This window comes from Notolepis coatsorum (assembly GCF_963971535.1).
Source record: "Notolepis coatsorum genome assembly, chromosome: 10".
NCBI lineage: Eukaryota > Metazoa > Chordata > Actinopteri > Aulopiformes > Paralepididae > Notolepis > Notolepis coatsorum.
Genome location: NC_140174.1, coordinates 45871448 through 45889792, shown reverse-complemented (window position 1 = coordinate 45889792; position 18345 = coordinate 45871448). Strand labels below are relative to the sequence as shown.

At 46.1% G+C, this 18345-nt stretch overlaps 1 protein-coding gene across 1 annotated transcript in view; it reads right to left on the bottom strand.

Annotated features, from left to right (window-relative positions):
• Positions 1 to 549: 549 nt before the first annotated feature.
• Positions 550 to 18345, bottom strand: part of prph2a (peripherin 2a (retinal degeneration, slow)) — a gene marked incomplete at both ends in the record, with an annotated part of 30979 nt that continues 13183 nt past the window's right edge. The window contains one exon of the mRNA XM_084323341.1: positions 550 to 747. Coding sequence (XP_084179467.1) covers positions 550 to 747 — 198 coding nt within the window. The remainder of the gene's footprint in view (positions 748 to 18345) is intronic.

Below are 18345 nucleotides of genomic sequence, written 5' to 3'. Positions count from 1 at the left end.
TGAAATTTTTCGTTGTTGTTGTTGTTGTTGTTGTTGTTGTTGTGTTGTTGTGTTGTTTTTCTGTTTTGTTGTGGGGGGAATTGGGCCAAAAAAGTAAAACAGTAAATGAGAAAACACAAAATAAGGAAAATCAAAGAGTGCAGAAACCAAGGAAGCGAGTCCCTCAAACGTTACCCGCCGCAAAGCGAAGTTGGGAGTCTGAGGTGGATGATGTGAGAATGTTGTATGGCTGTTTGTAGAGGAGCTGTGGGGACAAAAGGGTGTTCGGTAGCAGGCCTATCATCTCTATCGTTATGCACTGTGTTATGTACGGAAGGAGTCCACTGGTAAGGAGTTCATTTGTAAGGAGTCCATTTATGGGCTTTTTTTGGTTTAACCCCCATCCCCATGTTCTGTCCTTCTGAAAGCCAAATGTGTGTAAGTGTTGTCTGTTTCATGTTAAATGCCAGTACAAAAAGAGAGACACAATCTTGCAAACTTTTTTTTCCTTTTTTCCTTTTCTTCCTCCTCGGGCGGGGAGTGGTCTCAGTTTGTATGGGAGGAGCACGCTCAGCTCACTGTGGTGACCGCTCCCTCACCGCCCTCCTCCACCTGGTTGCCTTTGCCAAATTTAGCCATGATGTCACTGAACGTCTCCTGCACGGTCTTCTCCAGCATCCAGCCCTCGCTCTCACTCTCTGGGTCCTCTGGGTTAGCCAGGGTGGAGAGGGAGGTATTCACGTACTGCAGGCCTATCATCACACCAACCTGCAGGGGGGACAGCAGGGACACACGCCTGTCAGCTGTTGGGGAGAGGGCTTTAAATAGGGAAGGTTTCGTGATTTTGGATCTGATTTTGAACTTTCCTCTCACCAATTATCTCGATTGCCACCAACAACATTGTTATCCATGACAGCTAGAGTTTAAAGGACTGTGTCGACATTGTGGGAAATTTGTTTACGATACGATACGATGTATTTTTATTCATACAAGGTCAAACAAGCATCATAAAGATCATGTAGTAATAAGTTGAGGTTGTATGAAAAGGAAAACCCCAGGATAAGCTGCAGCCGCTGCTTTTGAGAGGGGAGCCCAGCAAAAACAAAACAAATAAATACATCTATAAAAACGAAACAAGACATGTTATATAGAACATAACACAATACATAATTTTCTGTAGACAATCCTCAGTTATATCAGTGGTTCCCAAACTTTTTCAATCAGGCCCCATTTGGGTAGTTGGAAATATTTTCGAGCCCCATCTAACCTGGTCCCCACCTAGATGTAGGCTAGAATACATTTTAGGCCACAAACATGCCATTTCCTCTAATACTAACAAGACACGATTAACATAACAAAACACAAAGACACAATTAGTTTTATTTGAAAATGAACAAAAGCTTGGCAAATTATCCTGTGCCACTGTGAAATAATTATGCATAATACATTTTTTACATTTTTTACATTTTTTACCCCCCCCCCCAACCACCTCCAATGTAAATTACCCAGTATGGTTGTCAATATCCCAATGTACCCAACCCCCCCCACCCAACCTCCTCCAATGTACAGTTTCTACGTCAAATGAGCCCCATCTAACCTGGTCCCCACCTAGATGTAGGCTAGAATACATTTTAGGCCACAAACATGCCATTTCCTCTAATACTAACAAGACACGATTAACATAACAAAACACAAAGACACAATTCGTTTTATTTGAAAATGAACAAAAGCTTGGCAAATTATCCTGTGCCACTGTGAAATAATTATGCATAATACATTTTTTACGTGTAGGCTTACAGTAGGCTACTTCCCTGAGTAGGAGATTTATTTTCATTACAATAATAATAATTAGCCTGCAGTACTTCCCTGAGTAGGCTAGTAGATTTCTTTACATTCAAATAATAATTGCAGTACTTCCCTGAGTAGTAGATTTCTATCTATCTATCTATCTATCTATCTATCTATCTATCTATCTATCTATCTATCTATCTATCTATCTATCTATCTATCTATCTATCTATCTATCTATCTATCTATCTATCTATCTATCTATCTATCTATCTATCTATCTATCTATCTATCTATCTATCTATCTATCTATCTATCTATCTATCTATCTATCTATCTATCTATCTATCTATCTATCTATCTATCTATCTATCTATCTATCTATCTATCTATCTATCTATCTATCTATCTATCTATCTATCTATCTATCTATCTATCTATCTATCTATCATTCAATCTATTGTAAATGACTTAAACAGCGTCTACAATGTACTCATCTACTGTGCTAAAGTGAGGTTCTATGTGTGCCCACAGGGAATGCCATCACATTCCTCACAACAGCCACCTATTGTCAGGAGACTGTGTCCTCAGCTTTTCTAAACTGTTGAACTAAGCCGTAATTCTAGACCACTAGTCTTAAAGTCTGGTATCTTAACCATAACCATGTTTAGACTTTGTGTTAGCCTTGTTTCTTTCTTTTTTTATCCACTTTTTCTCCTCTTTTTCTATTTTTCTCCCATCCCAATTTAGCCGCGCCAATTCTTCCCTCCCCTGTATTGAACGTTGCTCGCATATGCCCCCCCACTGGCCGGTTGTATGGAGGATAGAAACCTTGCATCACATGTCTCCTCCGATACATGTGGAGGCAGCCTGTCACATCTTTTCACCTGCCAGCGCGGACTCTCATTTGGCGAGGTGTAACGTATCTGAGGCTCACACTACCCCCGCCATTTTCCTGTCTCTGCTGTGCAGGCATCCCCCAACCAACCTGTAGGAGTCGCTGTCCACAATGTCCAGATTACCACCCATCGACTTCCACCCGCTAACTCTGCCAATTGAGTTAGTATGACGGCCTGCCCAAGCTGGAGGCAACGCCGACAGCCGGAGTCGAACCCGGTGTCTCATCACGAGCGCAATGTTCGCTGCGCCACCCAGCCGCCCCCTGTGTTAGCCTTGTTTCTGATTCTATGAATGTAGACGGTCTGCCCGTTGCAATGATCAATTCCTAATTTCCTTGCAACGTCTCCTGTCTGTAAATAGTTTGATTCACTTTGAATAAAACCGTTGAAAGATGTTTCTATCATTATTGGATATTATTGATAACCATGACAATTTGGATATTGAATATAGTCAGATATACGAGTCAATTTGGCAGACAATTTATAAGTGATTTATTTCACAATTTGTTGATCCGACGTGGTGGATTATTTGAGTATATATTTCACACATTCTAGCCTACATTTAGTGACTTGCGTGTCCCTGCTTTCCCTTGCAAATCTTCTCAAAGCGGGGTAGTTGTTTTGAGATTGCCACTCTCAAAAGTTGTAGCTGGAGTACTTGTGGGCTCCGCCGCTTGTCTTTTAGCTGTTATATTTCATACTGGCTCCGCATCTTGCTTCGCCTATTGCTTGGACTATGCTCGCGCCTACGGCGCATGTTGAAAAAAACTCTCATGCACCTTACATCTACCTAGCCACGCCCACTTCCGGTAGTATATAACCCGGTGTAGTGGCCATGCTCACCCTTCCTCATTTTTTCACGCGAAAAGGCTGTTCACAAGCACCTGCAGCGCTGAGAGTACGGGTTATTGTTACTGTTAGTTAGAGATGGATATTCCACCACCCAAAAAGTCCTTTTCAGGACTCCCCCAGCGCGCTCAGCACTGGTTGTCCACCGCTCGTCGTGGAGTATCCCTGGCCCGACGATCCTTCTCCGGAAGATCGCTGGAGCCCGGGGAGAGCTTGAGCCGCACCGCGGTCGCGGTGAGCCCTTCTCGCGGGAGAGGGAGCTCCAGCCCTGGGTTGAGTGGCGTCGAAGCCTATGCTCATGTAACGGGGAAGCCCGTGGGTATGTCCACAGTCACGGAAACAGGTGTGTTGACGAGTGACTGTGGCAGTGCGGGCTGGTAAATTAAACTCACTTGCCCATAACAGGGTTAACAGACGCATAGGTACGGTAGTTAGGAGTGAATTCACTTCTTAGTGCAGCGGCCTGTGTCGTCGCCCGCGGACGCGGGAGCCCCCTGTTCGACTCCCCCTCGGGACATTAACATTTAACATAAAACACAATGCAGACCAATATGATCCGTCACAGTGGTGCCCAGTGACCCGGATGTCCTGAGGGGCGTGAGTTTAGGGAGGTGAGTGTAACGGAGAAGCCCGTGTGTATGTCCACAGTCACGGAAACAGGTGTGTTGACGAGTGACTGTGGCAGTGCGGGCTGGTAAATTAAACTCACTTCCCCATAACAGGGTTAACAGACGCATAGGTATGGTAGTTAGGAGTGAATTCACTTCTTAGTGCAGCGGCCTGTGTCGTCGCCCGCGGACGCGGGAGCCCCCTGTTCGACTCCCCCTCGGGACATTAACATTTAACATCAAACACAACGCAGACCAATATGATCCGTCACACTCAGCGCACCGAGCAATCGGAAGCGTGAGTGGCGGGCAGTCTGTGGAGGTGGAATAATACCCCCCATTTGGTGCGGGCTAATCACCCCGGCCCCATGGGGAGAGCACCTCCCGGGCCAGGGGTGGTGTGTCACCGCCTTCGGACGGAGGACCCAGAATTTTACCCTACGGTCTGTCGGGTCTAACCGCCCTAGCTCCAGTTTCCCTGGGTGTCCGCCTCTATCTAATAAATAGAGGAAGGACCCCGAAACATACATTCTGACCCCGACAGCACAGCATGTATCCCTGGTGGAGGGGGTGTGCTAAATTATTTATGCAGCTCTCCCCCAGGGTTGTCACGGTTGCGGCCGCAGCTTGTGATATTGAGCTCCCTAGGGAGAATACGCACCCTGGCCAGGTGCTACTGTGCATTTGACCCTTACGTTACCATGAGATTGTGTGAAGAGAGCCCTACCTGTCCTTAAAACGGCACAGGTGTGAGGCTGGGTCTGGGGGCTTTAAACCGGTGGGCACGCTTTGATAAGCTGCTCGCCCCGGTCTTGTGCCCGAGATGATGATCAGAAGCTTTTACATATAGGTAAACGGGCGCGTAAAGTGGCAGGTTGGTGGATAAAGCCAACGCGCTACCAATGTCAAAATATAGCGAACGGCCCGGTCTTCTCTTCAGTGTAATGTCAGCTGGCCTCCCAGGTCCTCACAAGGACCGGGGCTGATGACTGATGCGTTTGGTCCGTCCTCGACGGTCGGGAATTTGTCATGTGACAGATTGACTAGGAGCAAAGGCACAGGGAATGCACAGGGAGATATCTGGTGACCCCTCCCTCTTGAGTTGAGTCGTGGGGGCTCGAGTGGCTTGTCTGATTAGACGTAGCCCAGAGACCCCAACGATCTGTGAAGCCTACGTGATAATATACGTGGGGAATTCCCGTGCGCAATTTTCACATTACTTCTCAGGGTCCCAAAGAGCCTCGTATGGGTATGTTTTACACGAGGCTGTCAGTCTGAGTAAGGCTAAGAATCCTTCTCTGTCTGCATTTGATGCAGGGTTCCCTGCAAGGCATAATCCTGACGTAACACATGACGACGGAGCAAATCTCTCCAATTACGCTCGTCAGAGAGGGAACCCCTGTGCACCTCAACACGATGTCGTGGCATGTTGTGGGTCCCCCCAGCCCCGCCCTTGCCAGGCCGGGTATTACGTTTGTGCTTCCCCCGTCCAGACTACGTGTCCTAACAGAGGCAGCAGTGTTTGGAGTGCTCGTAATTTGGATGGTAGTAATACCATCACAGGTTTACAGTTTCAAAGTAATCAGAATAAAAAAGATTACACTGTGCGTATGTCAGGCCGCAGAGCTAGTGATCCCCAGTGTGTCACGAAGACGGGACCTAGCTCAGATGGGGAATAGCGTCATCCTCTCTCTGAGATGGATATGAAGTCGGGTGTTCGACTGGTTCAAACCCCTCCCTTTCTGTCGGGGTCCCCCATGGGTGCAGCTGGCACAGTGCATGGCGGAAGGGACCGGGACCTCTTATCTACAGTTTTTAGCGGGTCGGTACCAGTTGGTCGCATGACCGCTTTGTGACTGTTACTGCATGTGGGTACAGAAGTGCGGTATAGTGAACTGGATAGAAAGAACGTTGATGACCCTCCGTTTATGGATTTGAACCCTGCTCTGTTATCAGATGCCGCGGCTGCGACAGCCCTGGCCAACAAGATTCGAATAAACATAGAAATCTCTGTTGGCAAAGAAGGTCATTTTCATTCCCAGCAAAGGGACGTAATGCAAAGGTCTACCCCCTGTTTTTGGGTACCCAAGAAAACAGGGGGGGTCAGGCCCATACTGGAAATATATCTCCATTCAATCGGTCGATTGCCGGGAACCGTTCAGAATATTGACTGTCAAACCACTTACCGCATGCAGCAAGGTGGGAGACCGGTCCGCTTCCATAGACCTGACGGATGCGTATTTTCACATCCCGATTTTTTTCCTCCTCATATGGGATTCCTGTGCTTTCTCTAGTGTACGAATACCAGAGGGCAGTTAGGTTATTCTCTGGCCCCTCACACTTTTATCAAGTGCTCGGAGACCACGCTAGGACCTCTACGTTGTCAGGGGATAACAATCTTATTTTTTGCCTAGACGACATACTGGTCCTTAGCCAGTCGGAGGAATCCGCCAGGCCCGGACCAGGTGGGTGGAACACCTGTTCAATCTGGGCTTCGCTGTAGACTGGTGAAGAGTACCCCTCCTCCCAGCCAGCGGGTGGGATGTTTTAGGTTTAATCCTGAAACCAAGGTCTATGGGGGAAACTCTCAGCACTGGAGAAGTAGTCACTGTGCGCTTGGAGTTTTTTCATCCCCGCAGGCGGTTACGGCCTGGTCCTTAGGGCACCTGCACGGCAGGATGACGTCTGCCCACTCTGTGACCTGCTCGGTCTCCTCTTTTATGAGGAAAATACAGAGGTGGTTTTTCCAGCATAGGAAATTACCCTGCAAAGGGCGAGCGGAGGCATCTGAGAGCCCCTATATCAGTGATAAGGGGCCTCGGCCACTGGACCCATGGGCAACGTCACGTCTCACATGACAGTCTTCTCCAACTCCCCCCACACAAGTGGGGCGGGGTGTGTCGGACCAACCGCCCTCCCTACATATCATTGCATTGGAACTGAAGGCAGTGCATTTGATCCTTGGACGGCTTATCTCTCTCGTGAAGGACAAGCACGTCCTGGTCAGGACCAGCATAACGTCAGCGGCGTATGTCAACAGACAGGGAGGAGTGCGCTCCCCCCATCTCCACCAGGCGGCAGTGAAGCTCTGGCTATGTGCATCTCGCAATCTGCACAGCCTGAGGGCTCCCCACATTCCAGGCAAAGAGAATGTGGGAGCAGACTTAATGTCACAAGGAGGTCTCAACCCAGATGACTGGGGATTAGACCCAGACATAGTCAGACTGATCTGGAACCAGTTCGGGGAGGCCACCGTGGACCTGTTTGTGAGCAGTCAGTCCCACCAGTGCCCCCTGTGGTTCGCAGACAGTCGGAAGGACAACCCCCCTCTGGGAGTGGATGCCTTCTCTGTATACCCATGGCCACACGGTATACTGTATGCGTTTTCCCCCATATACCCGATACACCAGCTGTTGGAGCGGGTACGTCGGGAACACAGGACTCTGATCCTGGTTCCCCGTCCTAATTCAACTCCAAGTGACTTCACCATGGCCTATCCCATGGTCTCGGGGAGCACTCTCTCAAGCACGCAGCTCGTTGTTTCAGCCGCCTGTCCTGGGACAGCGTCTGATGGCCTGGCTGCTGAAAGGTTGAATTTGGAAAGGATAGGTATTAACGCTAATGTGATTAATACCATCCGGAGCGTGCGCGCTCCATCCACTACCACGGTTTACGCAGGGAAGTGGCGTATATATATAAGAGTGGTGTCAGGCTGAGGGTCTGGACCCGATGTCATGTCCTCTGAACTCGATCCTGTCCTTCCTTCAGTCTATCTTGGATAGGCTCTCGGCCTCGACAGTGAAGGTATATGCCGCGGCTATATCCTCATGTCACATAGGCTTCGAGGGCAAGCCGCTATTCAGCCGCCCTCTTGTAAAATGTTTTCTGCTGGGCGCACGGCGTCTCAAGCCTGTTAAGGGGTGATTTGTCCCCTAGCCGGGACCTCCAATTAGTCCTGGTTAGACTATTGGGTGCCCTTTTAAACCTCTCAAGCGTAAGCCGTTGGATCAGCTGTCTTTCAAGACTGCGTGTCTCCTGGCCATCACATCCGCCAAACGCGTGGGTGAGTTATACACTCGTTCGGGTCGACCAGAGTACCTGTCTATACAGGGGGATGATAGCAGTGTTACTCTGTGGACCTGACCCAGCCTTTGTGCCAAAGATTTTCCGGAGCTCTTATCGCTCCGGGGTTATTGTGCTAAAGGCTTTCCCCCTCACACAGGTGAGGTGGAAAATAGCCTTCACCTATTGTGTCAAATCAAATCAAATGTATTTGTAAGGCCCGACAACACACATTAATGTTCCCATGGGCCGCACACGTCTTAAACAAGTCAAGAACGCTGGACGTCCCGCGATGATGTCGGGGAGGACGCGACTCTCTTTGCGCCGCCCCTGTGCCTCAAATAGATTCGCTATCAGCTCTATCTTTAATCTTTCAAAATGTTCAGTTGCTATCGCTATCAGCTCTATCTTTAATTTTTAAAAATGTTCAGTTGCTATTGCATGCACTCATCTGTGTTTCACTACACACATGAGTGCATGCTTACCAACTGTTAGTCTGCAACACTACTATCACCGACATCTAAGAAGGGAGATCCCCCCTTGAATGGCCCTTCTAAGGTTTCTCTCCTCCACACTGCCTGTGGTGCATTTTCCCCTATTGTTAGGTTTTAGTGCGTTTTTCCTTACCTTCGCGTGGGGTATGTCTGAGAGTGCTTGCATTCATTCATTTATTTGCATTTATTTTAAATTTGTTGGACCTTATGGTGTTCTTGTTTTGTTCTTGACTTATTGTTATGTTTCTTCTTGACTTGTTTAAAGAAGACGTGTCCGGCCCATGGGGACATTAACGTGTGTTGTCGGGCCTTACAAATACATTTTATTTTATTTGATTTAAGAAGAAACATCACAATAAATCAAGAACAAAACAAAAACACCATAAAGTTAAAAAAAAAATTATAAATGAATGCAACACTCAGACATACCCCACGCGAAGGTAAGGAAAAACTCACTAAAACCTAGCGATAGGAAAAAATGCACCACAGGCAATGTGGAGGAGAGAAACCTTAGAAGGGCCATTCAAGGGGGATCTCCCTTCTTATGTCGGTGATAGTAGTGTTGCAATAAAACAGGCGAACAGTTGGTAGGCATGCACTCATATGCGTAATGAAAGTGCATGCAATAGCAACTGAACATTTTGAAATATTTTAAAATAGAGCTGATGTGCAAGAGGCTGCGGTCTCGACTCCCGGAGTCAGCATTGCCTGCGGCTTGGGCCGATCGTCATACTAACTCATTTGGCTGAGTTAGCGGGAGGGAAGTCGAGGGTGGTAATCTGGCGTTTGATTGATTGATTGATTGAAAACTTTATTAACAGATTGCAGAATGGGTACAATACAGTACAGCTCAATACACACAATTGTTAAGGGGATGCAGACCAGAGAAAGACTTTCGTCTTGTTGTGGACAGCGACGCCTACAGGTCAGGTCTGGGCGCCTGCTCAGCAAAAGGCAGGAAATAGCAGGAACGCGTTACGCTTCACCAATGAGACTCCTCGCTGCCAGGTGAAAAAAGAGCCACTGGCTTTCTCCACATGTGTTGGAGGAAGCGTGTGGTAGACTTCAGGGTTCCCTTGTACCGACCAGTAGGAGGAACATGCGCACAACGACCAGGTAGGGGAGGGGGGGAATTGGCATAACGACTAAATTGGGATGGGGAGAAAAAATAGAAAAATCAGGCGGAGAAAAAGAGGATTAAAAAAAAGAAAAGAAAAAAAATAGAGCTGATGGCGGATCTATTTGAGGCATTCCACCCGTGGTATGGCGGCCTCTGCTGCCCTGCTTAGAGGGGTCTCGGTGGAGGACATCTGCGCTGCGGCTTCGTGGTCCTCCCCGGGTCCTTTCGTCAGGTTCTATCTCATGGACATGACTGAGAGCTCTGTCTCTCATGTGGTCCTTAGTGCTGGGACCTTTTCTGCATCCCGGGCATAGTGTGTTAGCAGGGATGTGTGGTGATGTAGACAGTGGGCTTATTACACACGGTCTACTCACATTGTGCGTTTTAGGGAAGCTGCGCCCTATTACGCATAGTGTCGGAGTTCTATCTTTCCGCTCCTCGTTAGGACGAGTGTGGGGCTAGGACCCTCCCCGCTTTGGTGGTCATGAGGGGACCTCAGGGGGTACATTTATCAGGGCTACGCACTTGCTTTCTGCCCATTAGCCCAATAAGCGAAGCAAGATGCGGAGCCAGTATGAAATATAACGAAGGTTATCCTATAACCCTAGTAACCAGAAACGTATCAATTTTTGTTCGATTCCTCTCACAAATTCCTCTCATGCAGGCTAGCGTAACGTTATGTCTCACTCTCTTCAATTCCCATTCATTCATTCACTCATTCGATTGGACAATAGCTAGCTAGCCTGAAACACAAACTTACAATGCTTTTACAATGGACAAGAACACCTTTTGTGGCAAAACGTATTTAGGCTTCTGAATGTGCTCTGTATAAGGAATAACACATGACAGTCAATTCGTTTTAGTTATGAATTAATGAAAAAATGAATGAAAAAGTAAATTTTTTAACATATATTCTTCATTCCTTCAAACAAATCACGGTATAGGGCGGCTACATGGTGCAGTGGGCAAGGCGCTCACCACGAATACTGGAGACGCTGGGTTCGCCTGTTCGAGCCCAGCGCTCCACATTGCTTTCAGTTTAGCTGGTCGTCCGTACTAATACACATTGGCAGTATTAGGGGGTGGGAAACTGATGGGTGGGGATTGGGCGTTGTGGACAGCGACTCCTACAGGTCGGTTGGTGCGCCTGCGCAGTAGAATCAGGAAGCGATGGGGGCGGCGCCCCTCCAAAGCGCAGACCCCTGACGCTGAAAGATCGCGCCGCGCAGGTGGAAAGATGCGACTGCTGTTACCTCGAGTATCGGAGGGGACTCGTGCTATGTATGACTTAGTCCACATTGCAGCCGGCTTGTGGGAGGCAAGAAACAGCGTTCGAGACAGGGGAGGGTTGAATTGGATGATACGAAATTGGGATGGGAGAAAAATAGAAAATGGGAGAAAAAGTGGATCAAAAACAAAAAAAAATTTAAATCACGGTATCTAGCTCCATCAAACAGAACAATCATAACAACAACAAATTAAAAAAAAAATTAAAACAATAAAAAAAAACATTCAAAAAAGGAATTTGTCAATTAATAGTTGACATTGGCATTTATCAGTTTTGGTAGGCTACATTTTTATTCTTATTTTATAAAAAAAAGAATCGCGCTCCATCTGCAGTACCTCACGCCCCACACTTTGGGAGTTGTATGAAGACTGAGAGAGAAGAGTTTTCTTTTTTTTTTTACATTTCTTTTAAAGAGGGAGACAGACTGGGACACTTGTATGGAGTCGTCGAGCTCGTTCCATATCTGCGGAACCCTGCACAGTACACTCAGACTGGTACATTTTAGCTTTTGTTTCCCCCCTTTGATGAGATGTTTCTTTCTTGTGTAATGTGCATGCAGGGGACGGCAGATAGGGCCGAGCTTGTTTAACCAGTGGTTGGTCCTGTGCAGGCACGTGCACACATAGAGCCCAAGGGGTGCTTGAGCACCTGCCTTTTTGAGCCTCATAAAAAAGTGCCATTAATTTTTTTTTTTTTTTTACCGTTACGCATATAGACTGCCCTTCCAACTGAAAAATGTCAGGATAGAATTAAAATATCAGTTAAAGAGAGAGAGATGCCCCATATTCCATTGCAGTTTGCACGGCCTCCTCAGCGTGCCTTTCCGCGGACCTATATATTTTATGCATAGCATGGGTGGTGGTGATGATGATGATGATAGAAACCGCTGTGGCCCATACAGTTGAATGCTGGTATTACACTCACTGAGGGACACGAAGAAGTCAAGTCCGATGGGATTTGGGAATCTCAAATACAAATCGGGATTGGAATAAAAAATGCATTTATATTAAACAATACAGAATATACATCACTTCTTGGGGTCTGTAGGGTAAGCACTTATTCCCTCCCCCCTGAACATTTATGGAGATGTATGGGCCTTTTAAGTCAGTGATAAAAGTGTCTTTCAAGGATAAGTGAGCTCCTGCACTGATTATTATAGTTCAATATTCAATATTTGATCACCAAAACCCCCCAAAAAGCATAAAAAGCCCCCCCCCCCCCCCCCCCCCCCCCGCCCGAAAAGGGCCCTTAAAAACCGGGCGTGCGCGCTACGCACACTCGGTTAAAACACACACAGGTGTAGTGCCCTTTTCAGCCTTTGAGCTGCCCCTCTAAAGTCCTGTGCACGTCCCTGGTCCTGTGCACTTGATACATGATAGCAGCATTTTCATACACGTTCAGTTCTGCAAGCTTTAAGAGTCCAAGGTTGCTAAATAAAGGTCCAGTGGGGTCTCTGTAGTCAGTCGTTTTTTTATGTAACTGGGAAACGTGTTGGACCATATGATGTTGCAGTAGTGAGGAACTTCAAATAGAGATTTATAAGGTGAGAAGGGCTCAATGTGGAAGACAGTGTCTTAACTTAAAGAACAAGCCAACATATTTAGATAGTGTTTTTATAAGATGATCAATATGGTACTTTAAATTCAATAATTTGTCGATGTGGACCCCCAGGAATTTTGTGGAGGCTACTCTATTGATTTCTAGCCCATTTATTGCAATATGGATAAATTTTTGTTTTTGTAAACGTTTGTTTTGTTTTCATTAGAGCAAAATACCTTGTTCTTCAGAGTCAGACAAGAAGAATTTGGTCTCTGTGCGTTCAGTAGAAAGCTATCTGGCTGCACGCTAGCCTAGCTTTGTAACAATGAATGCAAGTGGATGAAAAGCGGCTAGCCTAGGCCAACTAACACCTCTCCCGGAGCTAGGCTAGCCGCTTCTCATCTGCTTCCATTCATTTGTGCTAAGCTAGACTAGCTTGCAGCCGGATAGCTTTCTACTGAACACACAGAGAGGAATTGATCTTCTTGTCTGACTCTGGAGAAGATGGTAAGTTTCCCACAATATTGGCATGTTCCGTTAGATCAGTGTTTCTCAACTGGTGGGTCGTGACCCAAAAGTGGGTTGCGGGGAAATTTTTAGTGGGTCGCGAATGTGTGTAAAAAAAAAAGAAGAAAAAAAATATTTATATAAAAATACGTTTTTTTTTTTTTTTTTTTAACTACCTATCTTTGTGAAAGTGGCTTCTCAGCTCTGGTCCAGCTGAAGACAAAGCAGAGGAACAGATTGTACATTGAGCACAACCTCAGAGTTGCTTTGTCTACCATCACCCCAGAATTTGAGACTCTTGTCAGGAGCAAACAACATCCCCAGTTATCCCATTAGTTCCCTGGGATGTTAAGCTAAGAAGTCTGCTAAGAAGCATATTATTTATTATTATTAGAATTTTATTTCATTGGGTTTTTAGCTCTAGTTGCACTTTTGTAGCAACCCAGTTATCCCATTAGTTCCCCCAAACAGGTATGTTATGTTAAGCTAAGAAATCTGCTAAGAAGCATATATTATTTATTATTTTATTTCATTGGGTTTTTAGCCCTAGTTGCACTTTTGTTGCACTTTTTTGTGTTTATTTCATGTTTTTAACAGTGCATGAAAGATTGTGTATTACTGCAAAAAAATATTGAAATAAATCATAGTGGTTAAAAAATTTGGGTTGCAACTTATTTAATGACTAAGGAAAATGTTGGGTCCCGAGGCTAGACCAGTTGAGAACCACTGCTTTAGATGGTGCACTTCTGGTGTTAGCCCAAGGTCCAGTGTTAGCTTCCCTTGTTATTACTATGTTATTTACCAAGGATTTCAAATGTGGTAAGACACAAAGCCAGTCCAAAAATGGCTATACTACTCTTACTTCTTCTGTGGAATCTACAAATGCGTTTTTGGGGAGAATTTTGTCCCACCCCGTTTGAAATACTGGGTAACACTAGAATCATGTAATTTAAACCACACTAGCCACCGATGACAGGTTTCTTGGTGGCATTCAACATGATCTGTAAGTGAGAGGAAAAACTGCTGTTGGTGACGAGACGACAGCGGGTATATTCCTCATCCACCTTTTGACCACACCCCTAATTTGAGCCGTTGAGCAGTAGTTCATGTTTAAAATTTTATGAGAATAGCACCAGATTACTTAGAACTTTACGGGCCTCCTTGCTATTGTAAGACAAACATGTTTGTCAAGTTTGGTGGAACTTGTCACTCCCTTTTCATCATGCGTTTTTCTGAAATTTGATTGGATCTGGCTATCATATGGTATGGCTTATCAATGATCTGATAAATGAGACATTTAAAGATGTTAGTCCTCAGATTCCACACCTGTAAGTTTGGTAAGAACCAAGTGAACAGGCTAGGATGAGTATGGAAAAAAAGTGTACTTTAACTGCCAGAAGACGTGTTACAGCGTCCTTCCCGGCCATGCTCAAGTTGCCGAAGGACGCTTTACAGCGTCTTTAATATCAATATTTCAAAAATCTGTGATCGGATTCATATTTCCCCTCCGCTGGCCTGAGATCCACCAGGAGGACCCACTGAGCTCTCTGGCGGTTCAGGAGCGCCATCTGGTGGCCGATCGGCGCAATCGCCAAACAGGAAGTGCTGTGGAGGTTGTGCTGTTCGGCCATATTACTTCCGGGCACTCGGTTTGGCTCCCGGCACTCTGGCTCGTCACAATACATAGCGATCCATTGCCAATAACTCGATAAACAACATGATTTGGACGTATATACCATTATACAACCTGGAAATGGACCGGTTAAATCGACATCCCATAATGGTAAAATGTCTACTCTACGCTGATCGCCCAACGGCGCGAGGAGACTGGGGTGAGTTTTAGCGTGTAGTATTACCGTCTTCGATTCTAACTGCTATGATCAACATTTGACCCACATTAGATGATTGGTATAACGCTGCCCACGGAATTATAAACGGCCCCTCGCCCATCTGGTCAACATCAGATGACGTGTAGTAACTTCTAGAAGTACGTCTAGTTGGAATTTTTTATATCGCGCCGATTGCCATCAAGCTGTATTGCATCATCAATATAATGCATTTGGGGCTATAGATCACGTTCTGGAGAAAGCTGCAGAAAGAGATGAAAACATACTTATACATTAGACCATACTTTAGTATGAATATGTGAATGAAAAAGTTTAACGTTGCTTCACCCTGAACAATACATATAGGACTTTGAATGGGCCCTAATAATGGCAATCTAGCAATATGATTTAAAAAGTTATAGCCCTGCAAAGAAGGGGAACTTATCCATGTTAAATATAGCTGGCAATCCACAGTCATTTTCCGGATTTCTGGCCGGCACCCAACAATAATTCAAGACGGTTGACATTCCAATATGGCAGACTTCATAGAAACATCTCTGGATACCAGTTTCATGACTGTATGACTAACAGATCAGGAGATAAACTAGTTAGAACCTTAAGTTTGGCCTGATGGCCTTGCTGTGGTAAGGCAAACACATTTGACAAGTTTGGTAAGAATCGTATCAGGAGATACACAAGTTCTGAAATTGACGTTTGGCCTGATGGTGGCACTAGAGGAAAGGTCATGGGGTCACTAATTAATAGGGGTCATCCTCTAGAGGTAATAAAAGTGCAGCGGTGGCGGTAGTCGGGGGAAAACCATAATATCCCAGACACTCGTTCGGAGATATAATTAATATAGACCTTTTCATTAACATTCTATTTTGGCCCCAGTGTATTTCCTGTTGTAATGTTTGCTAATACAGCAGCTGACAGGAAATACACATGGGCCTAAGCTGTTTCCCTAGCAATGAAATTCTTCTGAGTCTGACGCTTCTGAGTCTCTATCATATGGTCAGAATGACAAACTACAATCGTCAATTACTGTGGTTAGATCAGTGGTTCTCTTATCTGTTCTTTACAGATCCATAAAATGATGAAAACATAGCAATAACTTGTCTTATATAGGGACTGCTACCTTATCATTTAAGGATCACAAGGATTCACTGGTGGCCCTATTCAAACAAATTGTGCAAAATAAATCAGCGTCGTTTTTTGGTGAAGTGCCAATTATCATCAAAGGCCATTATCAATTAATGAAAAGGCTGGCATGGCATGGGGGCCATCACATCACTGAAGCTATTTGAAGTGTATGCACCATAGCCTATAGGTCGACTACAGGCATCATAATTGTTTTAAGTTATTTTTGTCAAATGTCCTAAATTGTGCCTCAGGAGTAAATTAAGATAGATCCTTAGATCCTTTAGATCACAATTTAGATTTCCTCTAAGTGGGTCTGTGTTTGACTCCTCCATCTCTAAGTCTAGGATTCCTCTGACGGTGCTTTTATCTGATAAGCTTCTGAAGGTTTGACCCGAATCCAGGTCCAAGACTAAATACTTTATGCCAGTATTCTTCCTGGAGCAGAGAGAGCTGCTGAGTGGTGAATCATGTCCAAGCCAACTTGGTCACCATTCACAATTTCAATAATGTTTGCGTAGGAGGTTGGGAGAATGGCCAAGGGTGGAGGAATTGTATAATCCAGAGATGTACTGTTGTAGTAGTAGTAGTAGTAGTAGTAGTAGTAGTAGTAGTAGTAGTAGTAGTAGTAGTAGTAGAAGGAGTGGTGCGATTTAGGCAACACAAAGGAACTGTCTAACCACTGCTCCCCAGACCTGGAGTTTATCACGATAAAATGTCGACCCTTCTTCCTCCCAAGAGAGTTAACGTCCATCATCCTCATCGGAGTGTACATTCCACCACACGCGAACACTGGGGTCGCACTTTCAAAACTTCACGACGAGGTAAACAAACTCCAGGCAGCTAATGTTGACGCTGCCATTTTGGTCTTGGGGGATTTCAACAGCGCGCGTCTTAAAAAGGTGCTGCCGAATTTCTATCAGCATGTGACCTGTCCCACCAGAGGCGAGAACATATTAGACCATGTATACTCGCAATTTAAGAATGGGTACAAGTCACAGGCTCTTAGTCCATTCGGTAAAAGCGATCACGCCGCCATCTTTCTTTTGCCAAAGTACAGACAAAGTCTCAAGCGAACGCCGGTGGTCTCGCGAGAGGTTAAGCGTTGGGCCGTGACGTCAGTGGAGTCACTCCAAGCAGTGCTGGGAAGCACAGAATGGAGTGTATTCCGTGATAACACAGCCAATATTAACGAATACACCGAAACGGTGATTGACTATGTCTGTACTCAGGTAGAAGTAATAATCCCCACCACCAAAATTAATATCTACCCAAATCAAAAGCCCTGGGTAGACAAATCCGTCCGTGAGGCTCTGAAAGTGCGCACATCAGCATACAACACCGGGCTGGTGACAGGCAACATGGAAGAACACAAGATGGCAAGATACAACGTCAGGAGAGCAGTAATAGAGGCAAAACGGCGCTACAGGGATAAAGTTGAACTTCAGTTTGAACAGGCTGACTCTAGAGGCATGTGGCAGGGCCTCAGAACAATGACAGACTACAAAGGAACCCCCCTCAAACTGAACAGTGACATCTCCTTAGCAAATGATCTCAACTCCTTCTATGCGAGGTTTGAGGCTGTGAATAACAACACCAGCCTACAAACCACGGCAATGGGGGGGGGGGGGGGGTCTGCTGATGGAGACTCAGTGTTCAGGGTAACAGAGCATGAGGTGAGACGGATCTTTAAAAAAGTGGATATCAGGAAGGCAGCAGGACCGGACGGCATCCCCGGCCGCGTCCTAAAAGTCTGTGCCGACCAACTGGCCCCGGTATTCACTGACATCTTCAACCTGTCCTTGGAACAGGCCGTCATCCCCACCTGTCTGAAGAAGTCCACCATCATCCCTGTACCCAAAAAATCTACGCCCGCTTGCCTCAACGACTACCGCCCTGTAGCCCTCACCTCCATAGCCATGAAGTGCTTTGAGAAGCTAGTGAAGGGCTACATCTGTTCCTCCCTCCCCATCAACCTGGACCCTCTGTAATTTGCATATCGCCCCAACAGGTCCACGGAGGACGCCATAGCCCATGTGCTGCACACAGCAGCATCACATCTGGACAAGAGGCAGGGGAACTATGTGAGAATGCTGTTCATCGACTACAGCTCAGCATTCAATACCATAGTCCCCTCCAAACTCATAGCCAAGCTCAGGGACCTGGGCTTGAACTATGACCTGTGCCAGTGGGTCCTGGACTTCCTGACGGGCAGACCCCAGGTGGTAAGAGCCGGCAACTGCACC